The following is a 26,204-nucleotide window of genomic DNA, read 5'->3' as shown; positions in this document are numbered from 1 at the left end:
ACATGGTTTCTCTCTTTTCCTTTGATATTTCCCTATTTTAAATGGGGTGGGAGTGGAGGAGAATTTATGCAAACACCTACATTCATCCTGTTCCACTGTGGCTATCAAGCATCTCCCTCATTCTCCTTTCCCTGCATCCCTCACCAACTAACCCCTGAGTCTCAGCCCCATGTACTGAATAACAGGTATTTGTTCAGAATGACACAGCAGTCACTGGCAAAGTTCATGGAAACCTGAGTGTCCTAACATCTCTCCCACCAGCCATACTTCATTGTTCTAAATCATAATGGTTCTTAATCTTTGTTGTTATTGTTGTTGTTGTTGTTGTTGTTGTTTGTTAAACCAGCGAGAATGTGATGATAATTATGGACTCTTTCTTCAGTAAAATATTCACTGCATAAAAAATTAAATCTTTGCCTAAAATTTTAATGTATTCACAAACTTGCTGAAACCAAGTTCGGAACCTTTGTTTTAGAAAGCAAGCCTTATGCTCGCTTCGGCAGTACATATACTAAAAAGGCAAACCTGCTTTAATTAAGTGTGTAGGAAAATAATTTACAGTGACTTAGAGAGATATTTTTACATTTATAACTAACTGCCTTATGAGCACAAAGTGATATAGGAAGAAACAAACTTAAACTTCTTTTTATTTCCCTATAACAGGGTTTAAAAACTTTTGAGGGGAAATATCATTCAGTCAGTCATTTATTCATTCAACAATTATTCATTGAGCACCTATTATGTGCAAGGCACTGTTCCAGGCAATAAGAATGCAGCAGTGGAAGAGAAAAAACAAATAGTTTAGAACCTCAGGCCACAGGGAGTCTATATTCAAGGGATGCTGGGAAGAGACAATAAAAATAAGTAAAATATATAATAGGCTAGATGGTGATAAATGCTAAGAAAAAAAAAGTAGCAAAGGAATTTAAGGAGTGTTCAAGGCTGCAGTTTTAAGTAGGTGGTCAGCAAAGAGAACATGTTGTCAATAGCATTGACATCACCATCACTATCATCATCATCATCATCATCATCATCGTTATCATTAAAAAACACCAGCCCACACTTTTGTTCCCCACAGTTTTAGAGATACAATGGGATGCTTTGATCCACTACCTCATCCCAGGGAATAGGATGGAAGAGAGATGTGAGAACTGTGTAAGGGAGAGAGGGGCAGTGTGACAAGCATACCATATCCACTCAAACCTGCCAGGGGCACAGCCAGCAGTTTCTTACTCTCTCCTCTCTGGTTTGTCTCAAATTTCTTTTGAGGTCTCCATAGTTGCTATTTTAAAATTTTGTTTTAATAACAGAAGGATTTATAGAGGAAACATATTTCTCTTGATTTTCTTCTCAAAGGGAATGAAGGCTATGCAAAGAGTGAAAAGCACGTAAATGTGTCATGTTAGGGAATGAATCCAATATTTTATGAAGCTATAGCGAATCATCAAGCTCCAAGGATGCCTAGTGGTACCTTGAGAAGTCAGAATTTTGATGTTATCTAACCCAATACCTTCAATTTATTCATAAGAAAATCAAAACTCACAAGAAAGCAAAGTGTCTACCCAAAGACACACAGCTCATTTGCACCATGTTGCACAGACCTGAATTTGGTAACATAGGTTATTAAAAATGCCACCCAACACTAAATTGGAAGAGTCCTTATAGGCTTTCTATGCACCTAGTATGATCCAAGAGAATTCATCCTTTATACAATAGGAAAACAAAGTCTGCCTCAAGAAGTAACTGAAGTACAAGTTGCACATTAATGAATCCAGATTAAAAAAAAACAAAAGTCTGTCCAAAATATGGGGACTGCAGATACAGGGTAACCAGCACCGTTCTAAGAGTGTTTGCTAATGCTGGTTGGCATTATGGATAACTTAAGCTAATGAAGAGTTTATAATTTTCAGTTACATGTGGGCAGCATTGGTTTTTGCTACATAGACGTTATGCTATCTCAGGTCTGTGCCACAAAGAATATATGTTAAAAAGTTGGGTACATTTATTATAAAGAATATTGCCTCCATGCATCTTGCTTGAAAAGAATTACTTAAGGTACTTGAGTCCCCAGTCTCCAATTTAGCTGTTATCAAGTACTATAAATGTATTCACCGGTTTATCATCATTTCTCTTCTGTCTGCACGCACCTGAAGGAAAGAACAAGGGGAAACATCAAGCAGGTTTGTAATCTCTTCTGCTACATATTTGTTTATATATCTGTACCTAACAGATGTTTTAAATGTGTCTCATGTGAGTAAAATCGATCAACAAATACAAGATGATTAAAAGTGACCTTTCACAAGATTGCCTGCAGAAGTTGCTGTTTTATTGATTTTTTTCCCCCGCTTTGGGAACACAAGTGTCTTCCCCTAACTCACTCACTGCTTTTTACAATCTGCAGGGCATGGAATATTGGGGAGGTGGGGAGAGATAATAATTATAGCCTTTGGTTAGTCCTTGCTACAATTTTTCCAGACAAAAGTCTCACCCAAGTATTCAAATCCCAAGAAGCCATATAAGATGGACTCCCTTCATCAGGATCCTTCTTTTAGACTGAGATATTAGGGTATTTGTTGGTTTGGCAAACGAAACACTATATAGGAGGTGAGAACAGTCTCTGTAACATCTCAAGCTCATTGAACATTGACGTTTAGTCAGGTGATCTGATTCAAAAGAAGAGTCTCCCCACCTCCATCCTTCAGGAAAAAGATAATCCTCCCAGAAATGTTACCAAATAATTTATGGTCATTCTTTCATGTTTTAGAAGGGATTGCTTTATCAGATTAAACAGCAGAGAGACCTAGACGGAATAGGAAGTGAAAGACATCATTTTGATCTGTATTAGTACCAGTAAGTACCCCCGAGTCTGGGTTTGGGAGCAAAGCCCTGACAGACAGAGCCCGGTGATGGTGTGATTAATAGCGGAAGCAGAACCAGCAGGAGAATTCCAGGTGCCCACAAGAAAAGAAGGGATATAAGTCTTTTCCCTATTATTGCCATTTGCTTGAGTAATGAGGCAACAGAGGCATCCCCTGCCCTGTTAGCCTCCAGGTGGGGGCCAATGTGGGTCCCAGGATCGTTCTTTTAGCTTTGTTACACTAATGGCATTAATCATAATATATTTATATAATACTGAAACTAGTTTTTAAAGTTCACTTGGGGTGATGAGGCTCTGGCTCAATCATTTCTGCTTTATATTAACACTTTAAAAGATTCACAAACCAAAACATAAATGTATTCATTTATGATGGGCAATGGATGTGGTAGGATGCTCAACATCAAGCACCCCTTTGGGGTGAGTAAGCGTACACACGGGGGCCATTAAAGACCCTTCTCTTATCTGGTACACAGAGCAAATCCTGCCATCCTTCTGTTGTAACAACTTTACTTGAAAAAGTTACACTAAATAAATCATAGCTATTACAAGCCGTTTTAGTGTCTTTGGTGATATTTGAAAAGTTTTCCTTGTCTCAGGAGTTATCCATTTACAAATTATCTCCAAGAACGATTTTCTCTAAATTCTAAGGTCAGAGACCATCTTTGGCACAAACCTCGTAGCTACCTGAGAGCAAGGCCACCTGTCTTGGTTTCATCCTCCAAAACAGAGCTGTTGACACCTAAAAGGGAAGTCTGTAAATCATGTGGAGGAGCTTGCTAAAGTGTAACTTCACAGCAGCCCTGAGTGAGGAGGGGTCACCTTGAGCTGACAGGGATATGACATTTTTTTCCCAATGTTAGCAAGGCAGAAAACAATAACAAGATTAAAGTGGAACTCTTGAGCATCAGCTCCTCAGTCCAAAAACGAACCTCCTAGTCAGGTGTCAAGATCAAAAAGGCTGGCAGCCACTTTTTTAAATTTTATAATGCTCACATATACCTGAAACATTAAAATTTATTTTGCATGCTGTGGCTGAGGCTGTCAAAGATAACTTACCTGTAGGTCTGAATATATACGGAACAACAGAGCTAAGTTACTGACTTAGAGAATCACACACAGAGATTCTTGCTTCTCTGTGGCCATTGGACATTTGGCAAAAACCACCTTGAAACACGTACGTGTATCACTATTTAGCATGCATACCTTACTTAATGCTTCATACTTCATACACTTAGGTATTCTGTCCCCCAAATATGTATCACATCACCCAATGTAAAGCTCTGACAGAGAATATGCTCACTAAATAATTCTTGAACAGTGTAATAAAATGTTTCTGATCTCGAGTAGTTTATGTAGAGATAAAATGACAAAAGTGGGAAAGAGGAGAAATATGAGATAAAATGGAAAATGAAAAACATTTCAATAGCCTAAAGAAAATAATATGAAGCTCCCATTTCAATATTACCTTAGCTTTCACCTTATTGTGTTGCATAGGCAATGAAATTTATAATATTGTTTAATGAATGCCGAGAGACTATTGTAATAATAATAGCAACAGTACCATCTGAGGATATAACGAATTTGCCCTTACTCAACCAAAATATGCACAAAGGAAAGTGCATTTATAATGAGAATTCTCCCTTAGCAGAGAGCAGATTTGGGTCCAGAATATTGTTGATTAATGCTTGACCCAATTTTAAACAGACAGATTAATACCTCCTACGTGCAGAGCCATTTACTGTTTGGGGCCATTGGGTTATTGGCAGTGATTCCAATAAGCAAAATAGATAAGTGTCAGCCAACTCTCCTGGTATCTCAGAGCCGGGAATTTCCTAAATCCTTCCTCCTGGTTTTTCATCGTGTCAAGAACTGGGTGTAACCCAAGTGTAGATGAGTTCAATACAGCAGCCAACCAATCCTCTTCTCCTGGTGCCTGGCGCTGGCTCCCTCTGAATGAGAGGGCCACAATTGTAGACTGGGCCATACATACAAAGAGAGGGTTTTTTTCCTCTCTGCAGAATGGATCGAGGCATCACATCCTTAGTTAACTAGGTTCCCTGCTCTGAAATCTTCTTGTTAAAGAGATTTTTGTCTATCTGCATTGAGGTTAAGATATGTTTAAACAAAATTTATCTACGGCATCTTAGGCCACTAAGGAAGACATCCAGTTTGGAGACGGCATTGCATTATTTGTGACAGATCAAAAAGGTTTTTAAAAATACAAACCATCAGTCTCAAGAAGAGCTCAACTGAACAATGGTGAAAATAATATTTCTTTGACTCTCTTGGTAGAGGGTCAGGTACAAATTATTATTAGTCTCGACTGAGCCTGTTTTGTTCTTCCTCTACTGAGACCATAAATACAACTTCTTTAGCGTCATTTAATTTTTCATTTGTTTTCCTCTGTCTTCCCACTAAAACAGTTCTAATCTCATATGTGGTGGTAAATGTAGTTATTAATTTGTTCTAATTAATCATCCATTAGTAATTTTTCCAGCTCACTTTTAAACTGGACAGTTTTTCTTTGCTATGGTATAAATTGTCACTTTCAGAGAAAAAAAAAAAATTTGACTTGTAAACCCATCGAACCAGATTAAGCCAGTATTCTCACCTTGAGGTTTTATGACCTCTCCTCTTCCTCCTCAAGGAAGTCAAGCAGTTTGTGAGTTAGTCATCACACTGGTACGAGAAGGCTCTGTTAAATTTCCTTTCTGTCAAATTTCCTCTACCTGTTAAGTTTTTATTGCTACAAGAATAGATCATACCCTCAAAGGTTTAGGGCTTATCTATAAAGTTCACTGCCTCTGCTTACCCTTTATCCTTAATCAACTATTATTGGTTATCTGCTTCGCAGTTGAGCTGCCTCAATTGCAGTTTATAAGGCATTGATAGAACCGTCAGACGTCTTAGTAGCTATCTAAAGTTGCTTTAACAGGTACTTGTGAGACTGTTATAAAGATGCATGTCTTAAAAGTTAAAGCATAAATGATATTCTTTTATTACATTACAATCTCGTGCTGTGGTGTGCTGTGTGCTTTGTCCAGATTGCTCCTACATGGTTGATTTTCTTAGGTTCTGAGGAGATGTGTAGTTTTGGGAGAGGGAACTCTAGAACACTGTATTCTTATATTTCTTCGGCATTTATTTCCATTATTCAAATTTCCTTTCTTCTGTGTGTAACGAATGATCTGCATGTCTTATTAAACTAAACTCAGTAAGACTAGACTTTAATTTTTTTAGTGTAGTCACCTTGTGTCCTTATTGACAAAATGTTAGATTGTTTCAAAATTAATTTTTTCAAAATAGTCTCTCCTGTTCACATTTGTGGATAGAGGGGAAGGATTTAGTCTTTTAAAAACACATCATAAGATTTAAAATAAAATTTTTTTAACAAACTAGCAACCTAGAATCTTTTCTTCTGTATTTTTGAACACACATATATAACTGGCAATTGGTTACCTATATTAGCTATAACTGCAGGTGTTTCACACAAATCGAGAACTTATTTTTTATTTCAAAGCAATTAATGTTGTCAACTTCATTGATTCCTATAATATTTATTTTTTTAAGTTCTGAAATATTTTGTTCCATATTAATACTATGTTGCATTGCTATTAATTACAAGCGTTGCTATAGTCTAAAATATTTATATTCTTATTTTTATATGAATCATATGCTAACACATAAACTATCATCATGTGTAATGCCTATTTCAAATCTAATTATGAGCACTAGATATATTTCGAGCAGCACAATTAAACTACATAGTTAGTACTTACTGTTTAAATAGTCTGTATACTTATATCTGGGGAAAAAAAATATAGCGAAATGACTGTTTTTCAAAATGGAAAATAAATTCCCTCAGCATTTTTCTGGTGGTGAAATTCTTAGTAATGTGCTGCTCTATTTCCCTCACTCCTAGTAAGTTCTGTAGTAATAAACAGAAGCTCTTCAGAACGTACACCTTACGGAAGCAGAGGTACCCAGCATCCCAGCTATTGACATGAGATTTGAGAATGCCAACTAACCTCAGGTGCATGACCAGGTTACACGCCACCCCACTTGACGCCCTGTTCAGAGACTCACTCTTCCTAGGGACTTCTTGAATGAGGTTTTCAACCCGCTTGTAGTATTCCTTGTTGCTTGTTGCCTGCTTTGATACTCTCTACTCGAGGAACACAGTTGTCTTAATGGCAGGGTCCCGCTCAGTACTGTCAGTCAGCCCCTTGGCGCCTCCTTGTGGTGGGACAACTGCTGAGCTGCTGCACGCACTGGATTGTTATGGCTCAGTTGCCATATTGTGCCTGAGGCGAGAATTTGTAGAATGCTTATCCTATGAAGGGCTAAAACCCCTAATTAAGTATAACAATAACTACAGCATTCTAAGTCCAAGAGGATTAATGTGGGGTTACAGTGATGCCACACAATTCCCTGGCAGGGAACAACCAGTAGTAGACTGCATGCTGAGCTATTTGGGTAACTCGTACATCTGGTTCCTAGAGAGGGAAGAAGTCCCTTGCAGAGCGGTTGTGCAGGCTCCCCCTGAGCAGAGTCCTCAGCTGGGAATGTGAGACTGCATACTAAGAAAGATGCTGCAATTGATGGCCACAGTGACCTTTTGGTTACTGTCTCCCAAGAGAGAGCTCCTTCTTGGTCTCCTGGGGAAAATCCTCGGCATTCTTTCTAAAAACGCTGTTAGGATAAATCTTCCTCAAAAATCATGTTTATAAATGTCTCTCACACACAAGCGTGCACACACACATAGGAAAATAATGAAAACTTCAATGGGCTAGTGAAGAATCTATATTTTTTAATCAATTTGTGTTTCCAGTAACAGCCACCTAATCAGTTTAATGGCCACCTAATCAAGATGCTCTGTTGATTTCCAAAGGGACATGGAGTAGAAAAACTAATAAAAATGATCTTTTTGTAAGAAGACACAAGAACACATCTTCGCCTTGGAAAAGAAAATTTTGCCTAGTTAAAAAGTTTTGGATTAGGATCTTAATTTTAACTTTCCTACAATTATGTCAATAAAGAAACTGAAAATATTACATGCTTTTTGTAATTTAGTATGTGATATGTTGAGTTCACTTTAAAATAGTTCTTGAGAATTTGTTTAATATTAGACATTAACAAATATTCAGATAGTTAAGAAGGACAAAAAAGGAAATGGTACCTAGAACTCATTTATATCAACTTTAAATGCTTTATATGATGCTGATTCAGAGAATAATATTATTTTCACTTTCTATTAATTCTTAAAAATAATATCAAAATATTTCAAATGGGCCATTTTTTAAAATACTTTCACAGGAGCAATTGTCTGTAAACATTTTTGTTATTGTAAATAAGACATGGTAGATTTGATGTTGATATTCATTTTTGATTTTTTTTTTTACTCTTTTAAAAAGGAAAAACTAAATTTCATATTAAATGATTTTATGATGTCTTTATCAGTTTCCTGTTCTTTTAGTTGGCATGGGAAAGAGATACATGTTAAAAACTTGGGGAAATAATTTGATGTTAACTAAACCCAACCTTGTGTAGTAATTGACATGTTAGTGCCAGAAAAGGTAATCAATTAGATAAAGAACAGTGAAAACACTTGTAATGATAGCTATGTCAACTTAAGCCATTCATTAATTTAAATAAAGGTGTAGAGGTAAGCATATGTTCCTGAACCAGATCATCATAAATTTCAATGATGGAACAGATGTGATGAAACTGAAAAGAGATTTGAAATTTTTACTACTTAAAAAAAAAGTCTACAGCCATGCCACCCTGAACGTGCCTGATCTCGTCTGATATCAGAAGCTAAGCAGGATTGGGCCTGGTTAGTACTTGGATGGGAGACCACCTAGGAATACCAGATGCTGTAGGCATTTAAAAAAATTTTAAAAAGCTTGAGAAGAATAGACACTTCAGTCACTATTCCTTGGAGAATTGGTTCAAATAATTTGAAGGCTTTTTTTAAGATGGGTAACTTAGCCTGAAAATAAAAAAAAAATGCAGTTTTATGATGTTATTGTTGCTTTTGTTTAATGTAATCCACCATTTAATCACACACGTGTCAAGTACAGAAAAACTCTATGACTCAAGGGATTTTTTAAAAGAATTCTTAAACCCACCTGACCCTATCGCAAAACTGCCCAGCCTGTTCTTTGCATGTGCCTTCAGCTACTCATGCTGGATTTAGCTGTGTCTGCATTTCAGAGGAGAGCTGTCAGTTGCATGGTCAATGTGTTTATTGTTACCAGGGTTTTCTGATCACCATAGTTCATTATTTGATTTGTTTTCACGTAACACAGACATAAAGCGTGGTGTCTTTTTAGAATATCATTTGTTAAGCAACTTGGCATGGAAAAATAAATGTTACTGTTTCTTATTAGCTCCAAAATACATATCCACTAAACACATTTGCTGTTGGCATGCTGCAGTTGGGGACAGTGGACACGGCGGTAAGTGGAAAGACAAGGCCTCCACTTTGTCTCAGATAATCCGTCTCCATGAGAACACTGCCTTCATGCCCCACAAAGGCTGCAGCATGACTGCAGGTCTCGGCCTCACATTAGCTGTTCCACATGACTCCCCTCAAACCATCGCCCTTCATTTCTTCAGGCCCTGAAAAATCCTGGGCCTCTCACTCAATAATAAATGGTGCTATTTTCTAATGAGTAACACAGTAATTTGTAAATAAAATGAGAACACAAACAAAATAAGTGCATAAAGCTTCATATAGTTCATTTGATTCCCACAAAAATCCCTTAGCTGTATTGTTATTTTTGTCTCTGTGTGAGAGATATGGACTCCAAAACCCAAATCTGTTAGACTCTAACCCGCCCTTCCCACCACATCATACCACATCTCTTGATTAAAAAGCATGGAGATGCACTTTGAAATTTGTGGATGTTATTAATGCTTCCTTTTTCAACCCACAATAGTTCAATCCTAGCTGGCATCTGAGGACTGAATGTCTGAACAAATATAATTTACCAGTAGCTGCCACAGCAAATCAATAACCTGTCTAATAACAGGAAATTGTGTTAGTGAACATAACGTTTCATTCCGTTGATCAGTCATCACATTCATTACATGTTGGAATTGTTCTAACCTTGTGTGGTTTTATCTCTTAAGAATGAATGAAGGCATAAAAGAAATGTAGTGTTAAGTGTTGTATGTTTAATATTATGTATGCAGTGCTATCAACTGCTGTGAGATTGCATGAATTTATGGATATCATAATCTTGCCTGGACTATAAAATGCATGCAGAATGTAGTAATGTATGTATATGTAACCGTCTCCCTGTTTTCCTATAGAAATGTTTAGAAATTACAAAAAGATATCCTTCCCCTCCCCCCCCAAAAAAAACGTTTTAAATCTCAAAAGTTGAGGTTAAAGCTAAAATCTGTTTTGAAAGTGAGTATCAAATCAGTTCTTGGTTATTTCCAGTGTAATTGTATTCATACTACTGTACTTTATCTCAGTCCTTCTATGATGAATCCAGGAAAGGTGTGAATACCTGTAGTATGAGATTGACTTCAAATGAATGCAGAGAGATTAAACAAAGCTCAAATTTTCAACGAGGGAAAAATATATTTATGTGCTCCTATTTGCTGAAAACATTTTACTTATTGAAATATATGACCATATACCATTTCGTCAAATTATTTACCCAGGTGGAATGGAAGAAATTGTTTGAAATGGAATAATTGTGCCTCTGTTGTCCACAGTCAGAAGCTAAGTTTTAAGGAGCGAGTGCGCATGGCTAGCCCGAGAGGCCAGAGCATTAAGAGCAGACAAGCCTCGGTAGGCGACAGGAGGTCCCCAAGCACCGACATCACTGCCGAGGGCAGCCCTACCAAAGTGCAGAAGAGCTGGAGCTTCAACGACCGAACCCGTTTCCGGCCCTCGCTGCGCCTCAAAAGTTCTCAGCCAAAACCAGTGATAGACGGTAAGCCGTTTTTCCGTAGCCATTTTTAATTTGCTAGGCTATAGTGAGTGAGATTATGAAGTAATTAATTCTCCATGGTACCACTTGAAGATAGAAGGAAACAACCCCAGAGAAAGAATTGTTCATTTTATTGGAAATTTATTCCTTGCCTTGGGCAAATGTACAAAACATACATTTCCTTTTGGAAGCAACTTTGGCAGCTAAATCTAAATTTCAAAGTAATAAAACAAAATGTTACTAATCCTTCACTAGTATCTACAACACATCATTATTTCTCAGACAAGTTCTATATCAAGATCAACGTGACTGGCCTGATGTATAGGTTATATTTGACCAGTAGAGGTCCAGGGCCCAAAGACGAGCAAGTACTCTGAAAGTCTTGAAACACACTAAGAAGGGTGACAGTATCTTCCAGGACAATGATAAAGGTGCCATTCCCCTTCAATCCACCACTAAATCAGAGACCACTGCTTATCTTCCTTAGAAAGATTCCCGTTGAAAGTTCTTATCTAATGATAAGTGGAATCCAAGTTCTTCTCCCAAGAGGAATTAACTATTTTATTTATCATTCTCTGTGGCAGAAGTTTACTTGCCAACACATTTTATTGAGTGCCACATAACTTTCATGCTTATAAAATAAAATATTTTCTTTTTCATTTACGATTAGCTTGGCTTTCCCTTTAAGTATGCCCCCTGGGATCTCTTCTACTGGGCAAAGAACCAAAATCCAATAGCATCTTCCATTGATGCATAAAAACTGCAAAGGCTATCAGTCCTTCTGTTCTCGTTCCCAGCATAACCTGTATTTTCCCAGGCCCTGAAAGCCTGAGGGATAAAACTAACAACCAGGGTCACAACCATAGTGCTCTCAGGCTCCCTGCTGTGACATCACTGGACCCTCAGCCCCAGGGTCCCTCCCAGTTCATTCAGATATCCTTGGGGACATCTCCCACTCTCAAGCAAGCAATATGAATCCCCTCTTGCCACTTCTTCATTCTCTGCAACCCCACGGGCGCCATGCTCTCCAAGTAGATGCCTAGCGGCTGACCCAATGTGACCCCTCCTGGTGTGGCTTGCAGCTCCCATCTCGGCTGCAGGATGTGCTGATCCTGCCAGGCTTCTTGTCACCTGCCACTGTGCTAAGATAGGAAATGTCCCCTCCGCCAGCATGGGACACTCCCCCATCAATCCCTGAGTGTCCTGAGTCCCTGGCAGCACAGATTTTCAGTGTCCTCTGGTTTCTACAATCTCCTCCCTCGGAATTGGCTGAAAGCCCATGAACAGCTGAGTCAAGAGTTACCAGTTACAGGGCTTTATGTTGCCCTTAAAATAGACTTTCTGGTTATAAACGAGTGCATCGTTTTGGGAAAGCAATTTGGCAACATATATCAAAAGCCTTTAAATATGTCTAAGCTTGGACACATCTCACCCACCAATTCCTTTTCTAGGATATAATCAATAAAATGAAATAATATCAGACATTAGAATGATGCTATAAACTTAAAATCATTGACATGAAAAGATGATCACAAAAAGTAAATTATTCCATTTTTGGTGTGTGTGTGTATAAATTCATGTATTTATAAGAAAAGGTCTAGACAGATTCACATTGTATGAACAGTTACCTCCAAGTGATGAAATCATAGTTATATTTTGTTTCTTCATTTTGTCCATCTGTATTTCCTGTTATTTCTACAAGGAGCATGTAAAGCTTTTGTAATAAGAAAGCAAAAGTGGATTTTCTACTAAAAACTCGGGCCTTCCTTTCACACACTGCCCTCTCCCCCTTCCCAACTCTGGGGGCCCTTGTTCTAATTAGTGGTCACCAAATCCCTCTCTCTTTAGGTCAATTTCCTCCCAAGTAGGAAAAGGAGCACCAGGTCTTCCTACTGGAGACCAGCCTTCATGAATGTAGACATGGATTGTCTAATGAAGTTTAACAGCTCTTATTAAAAATAAAGCTGCCGCATTAGGTTTAGGGCTGCCATAACAAAGTACTTAAACAACAGAAATGTATTTTTTCACAGTTCTGGAGGCTGGAAATCTGAGATCTCCTTGGCTTGTAGATGCCCACCTCCTCCCTGTGTCTTCCTTTTATCTTTCCTCTATGCATGTCTATGTCTAGGTTTCCTCTTCTTATAAGGACATCAGTCATACTGGATTAGGGACCATACAAATGACCTCATTTTAACCTAATTGTCTCTTTAAAGACCTTATCTCCAAATAGAATCATATTCTGAGGTACCGGGGATTAGGACTTCAACATATGAATTTTGGAGGGACACATTTCAGTCCATATCGGAGCTCCAGCCCACTCACATCACAGCATTCTTAGACAGGTTGGGGTATGCCCATATCATCAAGCCTAGCCCTGGGTTCACATTGTGCTAGAAACACATACGTTACCCACAATGGGTCCGTATTCTTCCAAAGTAGGCTTCAAGCATTCGACTCTGTGCTGTGAGGTCCCTATGGTGGGCTGAACACATCTAAATATAAAATTCTTAGAATCTGGATTTTGAATATGAAAAATGAATTTTGCTTGTATATTTGGCCAGAGGGAAAGCATTCTTCAAAGACTCCTAGAGACAGCACTATCCATCACAGTATTTTCGGTTAACTCAAAGATGTCTCAGAGGTCAGACAGAAACAGAAGTCCTATTCTCTACCAGATCACAAACTGGAAAGGTCTCCTGCCATACATCATTCCATACAAGTGCAGTCCTGTTTCGTTAGTGAGGGATTGCTTTTCTCTGGTTGACGTCCGTCTCAATTGGTTCTGAGTTCTCCAAGTGACAGGAGGCCTGATTGCTCTTCTGTTGAAGTAGTTTTGTTGGCTGCCCACGTGAAGAGATCATGCTTTGTTTGATCTAATAGTTCAGAATCTTTACGTCTGATTTAACTCAACTTTAGGTCTTGGAAAAATGGAAGTTCTCTTTTTACAGGAAAAAAAATAATAAAGTAACTTTAATTGAAGTAAACTTCACTCATATATTTTTATTTATAGTGCCTTTCCAGGTTATAAATATTTCTAAAAATCCACTTACCATTCATAGAAAATAATATGTAACACTCCGGCCAGCTCCCAAATATTCCAGATCTATTTGCTTATTTATTTTAAGGGTTCTTTTCTTCTACTTCTCTCTTTCCTTTACATATTTTAGACATTTCGTTGCCCATTAGCTCAGGGAGAGTGGAAGAATAGCAAAAAGAATAATGGAAATTCAGGTTGGCCTTTAAGCTAATAACCATTACATTTGGAAAATAATGGGCCTGTTATTGAAAGATACTATAATAGAAAAACAAAAGAAATTTAGCAAGAAATAAACTATAAAGAACTGGTGCAGTGTTGCCATAGCAAATTTATTTTGACTGACATGATATGAATAGTATTTTTAGTTTTTAAATCCAATAATAAGAAATAAAAATGTTTCAGTAGTCAATCAATGATATTTAAGACTCTTCATGTAATTTTTTTTAATTAGGTAGGATATGCCTTTTTTAGATTCTACTGGTAAGTGAGATCATGCAGTTTTTTTTTTCCTGTGTCTGTCTTATTTCACTTAGCATAATGTCCTCCAGTTTCATCCATGCTGTTGCAAGTGGCAGGATGTCTTTCTTTTTTAAGATGAATAATGTTCCATTGTATAATTATACCATAACTTCATTTCACTGTGTATATGTATACCAAGTCATCATGTAGTACATTTTAAATATATACAATTTTATTTTAAAAATAAAATAAAAAGAAATTAGGTAGTATAGAAAACATTTATTAGATCCTTCTCTATGGCAGACATTGTTCTAAATGCTCTACTATTATTTCAAGTAATTCTTCTAATACCCTTGTGAAGTAAGTTCATTATTATCCCCATTTTATGAATGAGGAAACTGAGACTGAAGCTAAGTAACTTTCCCAAAGTCTAACACATATAAGTGAGGGAGCCACAGTACACACCTAGGAGTCTAATTTCACAGTCCTCCTTTAGGACATACTTTCAGATGTGCTCCCAGATGTCACATCAGTTTCCCTTTAAGCATCTTTCATTTCTTCTTTTTCTCTGCCACCCCTCCTCCCTCAGCTGCATTCACTCTTCTATCTGCAATTGGTCAGATCCCCTTGCCATATAAATCATTTGACCTTGCCACTATCCCATCCTGTCTTTCTCCCAACCCAGTGCCCAAATCTCTGAACTATATCACCTTCAAAGACTGCCAGAGCTAAAAGATTAGGCAAATTGGGGAAATGACCTTTAGATGGCCCTTCTCTGTTTTGATCAAATATCTGGGAAGAGGCTCAGAATAGCAGTCATGCTGGTCTGTGTTCGTTTACACAGGGAGAGAGGGAAGTAAATGATGAAATCATCTGAGGCCTGTTTCAAGATGCAAAAGGTAGTGTCAAGATATAAATGGCTGTCAATAGAGGACGAGCAAATGGAAAACGGTAGACGACAAGAAAAAGGAATACCTAGCAGCCAAAATCCACAAGAGTCCAACTAAGATAGAGCTAGAAGAAAGTCCAGATTTCTGGTGACTAGTTTGCTACCCAGGAGGGCTATACTTGCTGGACCTTGCTGTACTTGGGAACACCTTTCAGAATTACACTCAGTACAATAATCTTTATAGAGGAGGATAAGGAGGTAGCTTGAGATAGCTCCACCCTGTAATGCTCATACATTATATCTCCCACGTACATGTATAACCTGCATGTTTTAACATGTTTAACATTTTTTCCACTTAAGGGGAACATATCGATTCTGCTGAGCAATCCTCAGGGCCCTTGCTAGCTACTATGGGAGGTACATCCTCACTAGATGTTGATGAGAAAGAGTAGCCCGATCTGGGTGCAGGAGATGTGAAGGATTCACCTGAGCAGAGGCTGGGTGAGCTGAAGATGTGGAATACCTTCTAAATCATGGGTGTCCCTTGAGGCCAGTTTGTTCAGGCACTGCTAATTAATCTCTTCTTTCTTCCATGTTCCTTTCTCCCCTCAGCCAGATAGGGTGCATTCGGTTGCAGGGCACAAAAGAAGCAGATTCAAATACCTTAAACAAAATGAAATGTATAAAACCACATCAAAAGAAGGTCAGAGGTAGGACAACTCCCAGCAAGGACCGTCAGGATCCCGGCTTCGCTCTTCTATGATTCTCAAGTCTTCTTTCAACTCTGCCAGTCTTTGTGCCTGCCTCCCCCTCAGGCGGGGAGCAGGATGGCTACAGCAGCCCCAAGCATCTTATCCAGACACAACACTTTGAGAGATAGAAAAGGGACCATCTTATGTTGGTATCTCCTCTTAAAGTGAAGAGGACTGTCTATTCATATCTTATTTTTGCAGAATTGGGTCTCATGCCTGAAATAGTCACTGGTAATAAGAATGGGCATTGGCCGTCACCAGTCAGGATCCAGCACCCGGATCTGGGGCCAAACTCCCTTTGAAGCACATGGGTCAAAGGGGGGTGACTGGATAGATTTGAGGACTTATGTTCAGAGATCAGATATTGGGAAGCAACCTCTGATCGTGTCTCATAGAGCCAAGAAATTTTTTCTACTTTGTGGTGAAAGTGAGGAGGAAGAATGCCCACACACCACCACCAAGAAAAAACGGGCCCAGTTGCCTCCCTCACCTCCTCACCAGCCCCAGCACGCCTCACTCCTCAAGCTGCTTGCCTTGGAGACTCCTTTTTTTTTTTTTAGGCTAATGATAACTAACTTGGTCTCCCCTAAAAATAGCAAAAGAGTAGAAATGCACAGAGTTCCAAAACCCTCAACTACTTTTGAAGATATTAAGTACATCCCCTTCCTCCCTTCTTTAACCTCTGTCTTCTGGGTCCATCAGTCTCCTAAAACTCTCGTTTGAGATTATCAATATTAAGTTGATGAGAATACTGACAAAAAGGAAGCATTTTAGTGCCGTGGTTTTGACAACTATCTTGACTAACAGATTCCTTTACCAACAATGGATGTTTTCTTCTAAGTAGTATAAATCGCATGCTATCGATATTTTATATTTGTCTAATTTATGCACATAGACCTTTCATCTTATACTAATCCACTTTTACACTTATTTTCTAATAGCATCTTCCTCTCTCATGTTTTTCTCAGTCTTCCCAGCAGACATTTTTGATGTTAGCACAAAAAAGGCCAAGCACTGCATTGCACTTAACATTTTTCCTGGTTTTCCATTTTGATGGCCCAGCTTCAGCTAGACTTTGATTATAATTTTCCTCAATATGTGATGCTTCCTGGCACTTTTGGAAATTACGTGAAAATGACTCTGCATTGCGTTGACAGAAATAATTCTTGTTAAAACAGTATTTTAGTCTACGGCCCATGCTACCCTGAACAAGCCCGATTCCGTCTGATCTCAGAAGCTAAGCAGGGTCGGGCCTGGTTAGTACTTGGATGGGAGACCACCTAGGAAGACCAGGTGCTGTAGGTGTAAAAAATTTAAAAAATAAGAGATTGTAAGCTGACCAAAAAAAAAAAAACCAAACAGTATTCTATTAGGGCTTCGGCTTAATCTGTTTGTACACATCCCTGGCAGGGAAAATCCTGACTAAGGAGCATCCCACTCCTGTGAGCTGTACCAAAACCTGAAGATTTTCTTTCACAACAAAGCAAAAGGATTTATTGAGAATGACTGGACTCTAAACTCTGGAAATCAACACTCTGTAGCTCTCTCTATACCTGACTTAATAGTTAGCATAATTCTATGCAAAAGCCTACAGAGGATATTCAGTGGGATTCTGAAACACGCTTTCAGTTTTTCTTCACTAAAGAATTCGTGAAAACCATTACCTTGGAGGAATTTTCTGAATTTTGGTCCATAGGTTTCCTTTTCCTTTAGTCATACAGGTTCCTCATTCAGTCAATCGGTAATTTCTTCATTCAAAGACATCCTGGTCCTCTCCTGTGTGTCTTATACTGTTCCTGTCCCTCTAAGATCTACTTCTGTGTCCCAAGGCTATTATTATTAGTATGGGAAGGGGGGTGTAGAGAAGGAACGTCTCAGGCTCTGGTCATAAAACTCTAAGCAACTAAGTATTTATTATATTTCTGGTAAGCGTTGCTTTTTCCAATACTTTTTGTGAAATGCCTGTTTCTGGTTTTTAATTACTTGGGAAATATATTTCCTTTTTGATTGAATCTAAGTTTCCCCTGGATTTCTATTCTATTCCAAGTACTTTTTGTATTATAGAACAGTATTTCTGTCCAGATATTTCTAGCTTCTGCTCCAACATTTGCTATCACCCTAGAGTGATTAGAAAAAATATATTTTGTTCCTACTAGTGGGAGAAATAGTTCCCTGCTTAAGATATAAGCTGTACATGGATTCCATCTCCTCCCTTCCAGCAGAATCTGAGCTGCAAAGTGACCTCTAAGTACAACCTTAAGCCATACCTTTCTGGCTTCCACAGATCCAGAGTTTATTGAGAAATCCAGGGTTGTAAACTGGAGCTCTGAATTCTGTTTCAATAGCAGAGCAAAGTGTATGTGCCTGTGTACACTGGTGCTCTAAAATGAATTAGAATGCTGTATTAGTTATCTATCGTTACATAACAATCTGCCCCAAACTTGACAGTTTAAAACACCAGATATAATCTCACAGTTTCTATGGTCAAGAATTCAGCAGCAGCTGGGCTGGATGATTCTGGCACAGAGTCTCTCATGGGGTTGCAGTCAAGCTCTCTCTGGGCACGAAGTCTTCTCAGGGCTCACCTGGGGGAGGATCCATTTCCAAGCTCACTGGAGCATTTGCTAGAAGGTCTCATTTTCTTGCTACATCAGCCACGCCATAGGTTACCTGAATATCCTTATGACATGCAGATAACAAAGAGAGAGAGTATCCAAGACAGAAGCTGCGGTCTTTTTTAGTCTAACCTCATAAGTGACATACCATCATATATGCTAGTGGGCACACAGACCAGGACTGGTACAAAGGGGTAAATACCAGGAGGAGCTGGCTACCCACAAGTGCTTTTAAAGTGGGTATGTCTTTCAAGTGGCAGATTTTCACCACTCTCTATTGTCTTTCCAGGAACCCCAACCACCAACCTCCACCCCTTTCAAATGTTTCCTTTACCTGCCTGCCTCTAAAGGCATTTAGGTTTGTGACCTCTAGTTTGACTATTTCATATCCAGTATTCTACGTATTATAATTTAAAAAAACAAAAACAAAGCTCAACCTTAATCGCCTTAGAACTACACGATTATATTCCATTCTTAGTATGTGTTCTAACCTCTACCCCACTGCTCTCTTTTTGACAATGTGCAACCAGCCTTCAGCTGCTTCAGAAGGTTGAAGAGATGTTCTTGGTCACTTCAAAGGGCAGGACCAGACCCAGTGGTGTACTACCAATTTTTATCTCAACATCATGACAGCCTAGCAATTAGAGACCCCACACCCAAGGAATGAAGTCCGTCATTGAAAATCTTCAAACCAAACATGGATGACCAACACTTGGGAATTTCTGGGCCTTTAACAAAATCAAGCTGACAACCCCTAAGAAATTTTCTTCCAAACCCAAGTTTCTGAAACTGCTGTCTCTTCCTTGGCCATTACCTCTATCTTCCCTGGCAATCCCAAACTGAAAAGGAGAAGAGGGAGGGAAATATTGGCTGAGGAATGACAGGGACACATTTTCTGTCCTGACCCTAGTTTCATCTCTCTTTGACACAGAGAAAAGTGATTTCTATTGCTTCTTACCTCTCACTAGTCTCATTCTTCCTCTTCCCTTTTCACTGTCAGCTGTAGCCCTTAATTCCCTGAGAAGTGTGTCAAGTGTCGTTATCCTCTTATCATTATGAGGTATATGTGTCTGCTCCATAGTGGAGCATTCACAGAATTTGAATAAGTCTTCAACTGGTGGATTTCAATTCAAGTCAGCAAGTATTTGGGGGCTGCTACTCAGGGCTAGCATCTTCCTGGTCACCAAAGGGAGCAAAGTGAGTAGACACAATGACTACCACTTCAAAGAACCTGCTATTTATCTGTAAGATTTACCACCCAGCCCCATTCTACTTACAATATTGATTGAAACGGGGGAAGGAAGAGGACAAAAGGCATCTTTTTCCTCTTCAGACTTCACACTTTTCAGAAATAACCTGTGAGGGTGAACTCTGAAATTCTCACGAAATAAGCACAAAGTTACCCATTACACAAATCACAGAATTTAGCCCGTATTTAAGAGAAGCACTTTGCAGCTGCACGGTGATTTTTTATTCGTAGATTTCAAATTATTTCCTTCAAAGGCATACTTAGTTGTCTGCTTCACAAAGAGAAACCAATATGACACAATTTTAAAATTGTATTTAATCGCTTTCATGGTGTGCTCTACTTGGTAAAGAAGAAGAAAAAAAAGAAAAAGGTTGAGGAAAGGCCAGGATCCTTTTTCTGCAACGGATGGCTGACACAGGAAAAAGACACGTTACCCAGGCTTTGCTTTCTGCAGTATGAAACTCACTTACATTGTCCCAAATTCCTTTTATTTTCAATGTCTAATTTTTCCCAGCATTTCTTCTCTTGCCATCTTTTTCCTCTGTTGCCATGTACAATGCATAACAACAGTTCCTGGGCTCTGAGAATATAGGAACCTCAGAAGAATATTACCTAGGGAAAATTAATCTCTGTACCTCCAGTTACAAAGTTTCATTTGCACATGAAATCCTTAATTCCCAGTGGTGAGAAATTTGCATCTTTCACTAATCTAATGCAATAGCAACTGCTGTACCATATCATTCTGTTGGAGTCGGTGACTGTTCTTTCCCAAAATTGGTTTGAGCCTGTGTTCCCATGATTTTGTTTTGGTTGAAAAATGTCGTGTCCTCATATTTTCTTATATCTGTATCAGTTATCTGTTGCAGCAAAACTATCCTCTCCCCACCCCGATTTAGTGGCATCAACCATTTATCTAGCCCACAGTTCTGTTGGTGGGCAGTATTTCTGGTCTTGGCTGGACTCACTCACACATCCGATCACAGATGCTGGGTTGCCTGGGGGCTGATTGGCCTAAGAAGGGGCCAACTGGGCTGAATCATCTCTGCTCCACATGGTCTCTCAGTCTCCAGCAGCTTGGGCTGCTTCACATGGTGGTGGTGGGTTCCTAAATCAATAAAAGCAGAGCCTACAAGGCCTATTGAGGCTTAGGCTCAAACTCTCACAGAGTGATGTCCACTGCATCCTGTTGATCAAAGTAAATCACAAGAACAAGCCAAATACAAGGAATGGGGAAAGAGGTTCCACCTCTTAAGGTGAGCTGTGAGTATTGCGGCCAATATTGCAATCTACCATCCCAGTCATTTGTATTTTATTCACTTTTATTCTTTGCAATAATATCCTATTGGTTCTATGTCTGATTTATTTTTTCCTTTTTTAAATTTCCTCCATATCTAGAGCCTAAGAAGGAAAGAGAAGGAAGACAGCATTGTTAGCACCTAATATATGTCAGGCATTGACTAGGCATTTTCTATTGGTTCATTCAATACCCGCACAGACATTTTGCAGATAAGAAAATCTAGACCTGGAAAACATAAATAACTTGCCCATGTAGCTCAATCTAAATGCCAAAGTTGAGGTTTGAAATTGCATTTAGGTACATTCCCGAGCTCTTTATGTTCTACCATGCTGCTTAGTATGTTTTCTTGCACATAAGTCACATCACTAATAAATGAGTGAATGAAACTTGGTGTAAATCAGCTGTAAGTTTAGTGTTAGGTTAATTATTTATCTTCTTTTTCAACTAATATGGCAAATCTGCTCAAGCCATGTCCCTTGTCATGATATATACACCAGAAATATTCTCTCCCTTTCTTTTCAAGTGTCGATTAAGGTAATGCACCAGTAATTCCCATTATTTTTTGAAAGCAACACTTATATGTTGCCATCTCCGGCCAGGCTAGCCCAAATGGTATGCAGGTTTACACATTGCCGTTTTCTGACAGTATTACTGCTAGGCTAATAAGAATTGAAAGTTGGAAAAAAATTTATCATATCTATTTTGAATTTCCCAAAAGATTTGGTTAATGAATAATGCATATTTATAATTCCACAGTTTGTCAGGCATTGAAAACCATGACTGCTTTGATTGACATCAGATGTCTCTGAATATGATTCAAAGAAGACAGATCTCATATTTTTGGAGACAGGATTAAATAAGTATTTTTTAGTTACTTTGTCATTGATTCAAAATATTTCTCCTTGAGACTGTCTTAGTTTAGAATGGCAAGAGCAATCCATCGATCTCTTCTAATCTGACCTCATTCAATTATTTTGCTGTGAGAGAAGGGTGTCTAAGATGATGCTGTCAGGTGCAGACCACTGACTGCCCCAATTATCTGCATGTGATTGCCCTTTGTTTTGCTATAAATCACTTGGCTTGGCTAAGATTACCTGAACAATCATTCTAATAGAGGCAGTCCTGCTAGGCTGTGAATTTACCTTGCACTGATTACAAACTTAGATAATTTGCTAGTGGAACTACAAAAGTCTGCAAAAGTCAATTAGTGTGTGTATGAGGTTTTTTTGGGTTTTTTTTAAATGATTTCACAAAGCTGGGAGTTTTTTGTCTTTCTTTTCAATTGGAAAGACTCGATAACTTGAGTATGGTGAGTTCTCAAGAAATTTATAAAAAACTGAAGTAATTTGACACACTGGTGAGAAAACCAGTCCTGGGATAAAATGTTTCAAATCCTAGTTCCCCCACCAGATTGGGTGAGATGAGGCAAGTGATTTAACCTCACTGTGGTTTCTATCTATCTTTCTTTAAAGAAGCAGGACTAATACCTACCTAATATGGTTTCGTGTGAAATAATGAGATATAATGTATATCAAATCCTTGTACAATGCCCAGCACAGAATAGGTAATAAATTCAATGTATTGTTATTATTTATTAATTCACTAATGTTAATTTCTACATTAATTTTCATGAGTTAAAGTGCTAGGCTTTATTAATTTGCATGTTTTCATCTTCCCTCCTTCCAGTTCCTAATGGCAATTTCTATCTGTAGTAAATGGAAGTGAAAAGTTATTTGTTCAAACTTTATTCCTTCATTCCTTAGACTGAGTTTTAAGAGTCCTCTTGTTGAATAATTTATATAATCACAAAAAGAATGATGTATCTTTATTATACCTCATGCTATTACTATTTATCAGAGATCATTGCCTTTATTAAAGATGACAATAGTTCATTTATTCTGGAAGAGAGGCATTGGTTTACTATATGACAGTGCAGCGTGTGGCACATAATAGTTACTTAAAAATATTTATTGTAAATGAATGATGAATAGAATGAACAAATAATTGGTTTAATATTTAGTTATTTAGTCAATTCAGTAACATTGTTGATAAAAATTGCTTTAAGACTGTAAAAAGCCCCCACACAAATGAGAAGTATCATTGAAGCATAGAGTGTGATATTAGTAAAAGTCTTTATTGCTGAATAACTGAATGCTAAGGTTTTCAATAAAATGGGTATTTGAGTGATTTTTAAGGAGATAACAAAATTCCTGTATTGCTTTATAGTTGCAATAATTTTAAAAGAACACATAAAAACATACTCCAGTGTTCTCATTTGAATAAAGATAATGAATATAGTAACATGAAATTAAAAAGAAGAAAGAAAAAAGTTTTTACATTTTTTTTTCTTTTTACCTATGGGCAGTTACTAAGCCATTATTATGGTGTGATCAGCAATTTTAGCAGTGAAGACGATACTAATTATTTTCAAAAATCTCTAGTACTTCATATCATCGCTCAAAACAAAAGGACTCCTTTTAATTAAGTGTCAGGAACTATTCCATGAAATTTTGCCAGCATTTCTGCTAACCAGTAAGTAAGGTTAATTGACAATTCTTAATAAAGAATCTTAGAGAAATTTGTATCATAATTAACATAATTTAAGATGCTGATAAGACATGAATTACCTAGTCAATCAGTGTACCTGGGATCTTTGATCTTGAGGAGAAAGTGCAGTAGTAGCTTACATGAGTAAGATCCCTCATTAGTGTGATTTAGTTTTTCTGAATGTTGCTAATTAACAAACCTGAGAACAAATAATAAAAATCAAGTTTTCCAAATCAAAGAGTGTTGGTTAGTGTATTTAGGAAACATGGTAGGTTACTGTTTTGACTGAATCTCCCAGTAACCAAGCTTCGTGCAGTTGGCAGGCACTGTGCATAGTATGCATAGCTACCCATCCGTTAGTCACTTAGTAGCTAACTCGGTTATCAGATGGACTATCATGCTATCACAATGTTTATGTTTTCAAGTAATGCTTATTTTCCTTAGTAATGACTACCCCTGCGAAAATTCAAGAGTAGTGATGCTGCCAATTCAGATACACCAAAGACAAATCATAACGTATACGTACATGTGGAGAAAAACATACTGGGTTTGGTACTATTTGTGGTTTCAGGTATCCACTGGGGTCTTGGAACGTACTCCTCTTGGGTAAGGGGGAACCACTGTACTTGAAGACTCTTATGTGGGTCGAAGACCATGTGCATTGCTGGGTACCACCTGATAAGGAAGCATGTGAAAATGGGGCAATAATTTTCCTCACATCTTCCAAAAATCTCTCAGTAAAATTTTCCACAAAGTCAGTTACAACAAGTAACCAATCAGTCCCATCGTGATTTTTCTTGGAGAAGCCCTCCTGAAAACCTCCATCCCTTTTTCAGTTGAGCTGACTGCCCTCCAAGTTTGCTTGCATGGCCATTATCTTTTGAATTTCTTTTGATTTTCTTTCAGATTGAATTCCCAGTTTACAGAGTCTCATGTTCTTGTCTTTCTTGATTTATTCTTATTTCAGAAAGTAAAATTCCAATTTTTTTTTCCTGCGAAAAGATGGCATGATGACAGAAGGCGTGATGCTGACAGCTGTCAATGTGCCTGTCCCTTGGTTCTCACTAGTCCTACAGGGACCAATTACCCTCTCTGCCTTCACACTGGGGTCACACAGGGGTTTTCCTTCACCATCATCCTGCGATTCTTGTTGTCTCCTGTGCCTGCATTTCCTTCTCTCTTTGTTTACTTTCCCATTTTGATGAGGTGCATCCTCCAGTACATTCCTAAGAAAGAGTGCAAGAAAAGCAAATTTTTTGAGATCTTTCGTGCCTGAAATGGCTTTTGTCCATCCTTATGCTACTTAGGAGTTTGGCTGGATACAGAAGAATTGAGGCTAGAAATAATGTCCCTTCAGACTTTCAAAAGCATTTGAACCCTGTGTGCTTGTTTTCAGTACTGTTAAGTAGAAAGGCATTCTGATTTTTACATGTGAGCAGTGGGCTTTTTGTGTGTTTGTTTATTTTAGAAACTTATAGAATTCACTTCTTGTCTCCAGTATTCTGAATTTTCATGATATTTCTTGGTATGGGTCTATTTTTATCTACTACAGTGGATACTCAAGGGGTCATTTCAAAGTGGTGATTCATGACCGTCTGTTCTGGAATATTTTATTGTTTTGTATAATCACCTCCCTTCATTTTTTTGTTGTCTCATATAGAAATCCGTTATTTGGAGGTTGAACTTGTGGACTGGACTTCTGATTTTCTTATCTTTCTTCTATTTTTCACCTCTTATAGCTCTACTTCCTAGGAGTTTTGGCCTACTTTATCGACCAAACCTCTTATTGAGATTTTTATTTCTGCTGCTATTTCTAAGGTTTCTTATTGTTGTTGTTTACTAAGTGTCCCTGTGTTTTAGCTTCCTATTTTTGTTTCATAGATACAGTATGTTGCTTTATCTCTGTAAAGATATTAATGGCAATGTTTTGAAATTCTTCCTTAATTTCTATTTCCTTCTAGTTTATTTTGACCTCTATTTTGTATGGGAAGATTTCCTCAGGTATTTAGTAAACCTTAGATGTCTCCTCATAATGAAGTGTGGAAGATGGCAAGGGTGACTAGAATTTTCAACCATTTGATTGAAGCCTATCAACTTTGACCTTTACTGGGTCAAAGGTTGATCTGGATCGGCCATTTCTTGGAAATTTTCTGGTGTCAGTATATTTAGCTCTTTTTTGCTGGGCTGCTCAGATTCCCTGGAGAGTATTTATCCAAACTCTTAGCTGGAGGGTAAAGTCCTGCTGCCATCGTTATGATTGTGACATTCAGGCTATGTATGGTCACTTGATGCCCTGGTTTTTGGTGTAATACCACCCTTCATTTGTGCCCAATGACCCTTCATCCAAAGACTTCTAGTCTGTCCTCTGCTGGAAAAGGATAGAAGCATATGCCCAAGAGTATGGGGTGGACTGCACACAACCTTCCTTATTTATCTTGTTATCCCTGGAGATACTTAGTGGTGCCGATTCCTGAGCCTTTTGAGTTTTCTAAAGTGTAAATTTTGTTGTTTCTCAGCTTTTCCCTGTAT

At 38.1% G+C, this 26,204-nt stretch overlaps 1 protein-coding gene and 2 pseudogenes across 2 annotated transcripts in view; all 3 read left to right on the top strand.

Moving 5' to 3' along the window:
- Window positions 1–26,204, top strand: part of KCNQ5 (potassium voltage-gated channel subfamily Q member 5) — a 451,448-nt gene that overhangs the window by 390,699 nt on the left and 34,545 nt on the right. For both annotated transcript variants that reach the window (XM_039853208.1, XM_039853207.1), the window contains one exon: window positions 10,613–10,833. In XM_039853208.1, coding sequence (XP_039709142.1) covers window positions 10,613–10,833 — 221 coding nt within the window. The remainder of the gene's footprint in view (window positions 1–10,612; window positions 10,834–26,204) is intronic.
- Window positions 8,645–8,763, top strand: LOC120595226 (uncharacterized; annotated as a pseudogene).
- Window positions 17,153–17,272, top strand: LOC120595065 (uncharacterized; annotated as a pseudogene).

This window comes from Pteropus medius, unplaced genomic scaffold (genome assembly GCF_902729225.1).
Source record: "Pteropus medius unplaced genomic scaffold, Ma_sr-lr_union100, whole genome shotgun sequence".
In the NCBI taxonomy this organism is placed as follows: domain Eukaryota; kingdom Metazoa; phylum Chordata; class Mammalia; order Chiroptera; family Pteropodidae; genus Pteropus; species Pteropus medius.
The sequence above is the reverse complement of the archived record's forward strand: the minus strand, read 5'-3'. Positions and strand labels throughout refer to the sequence as shown.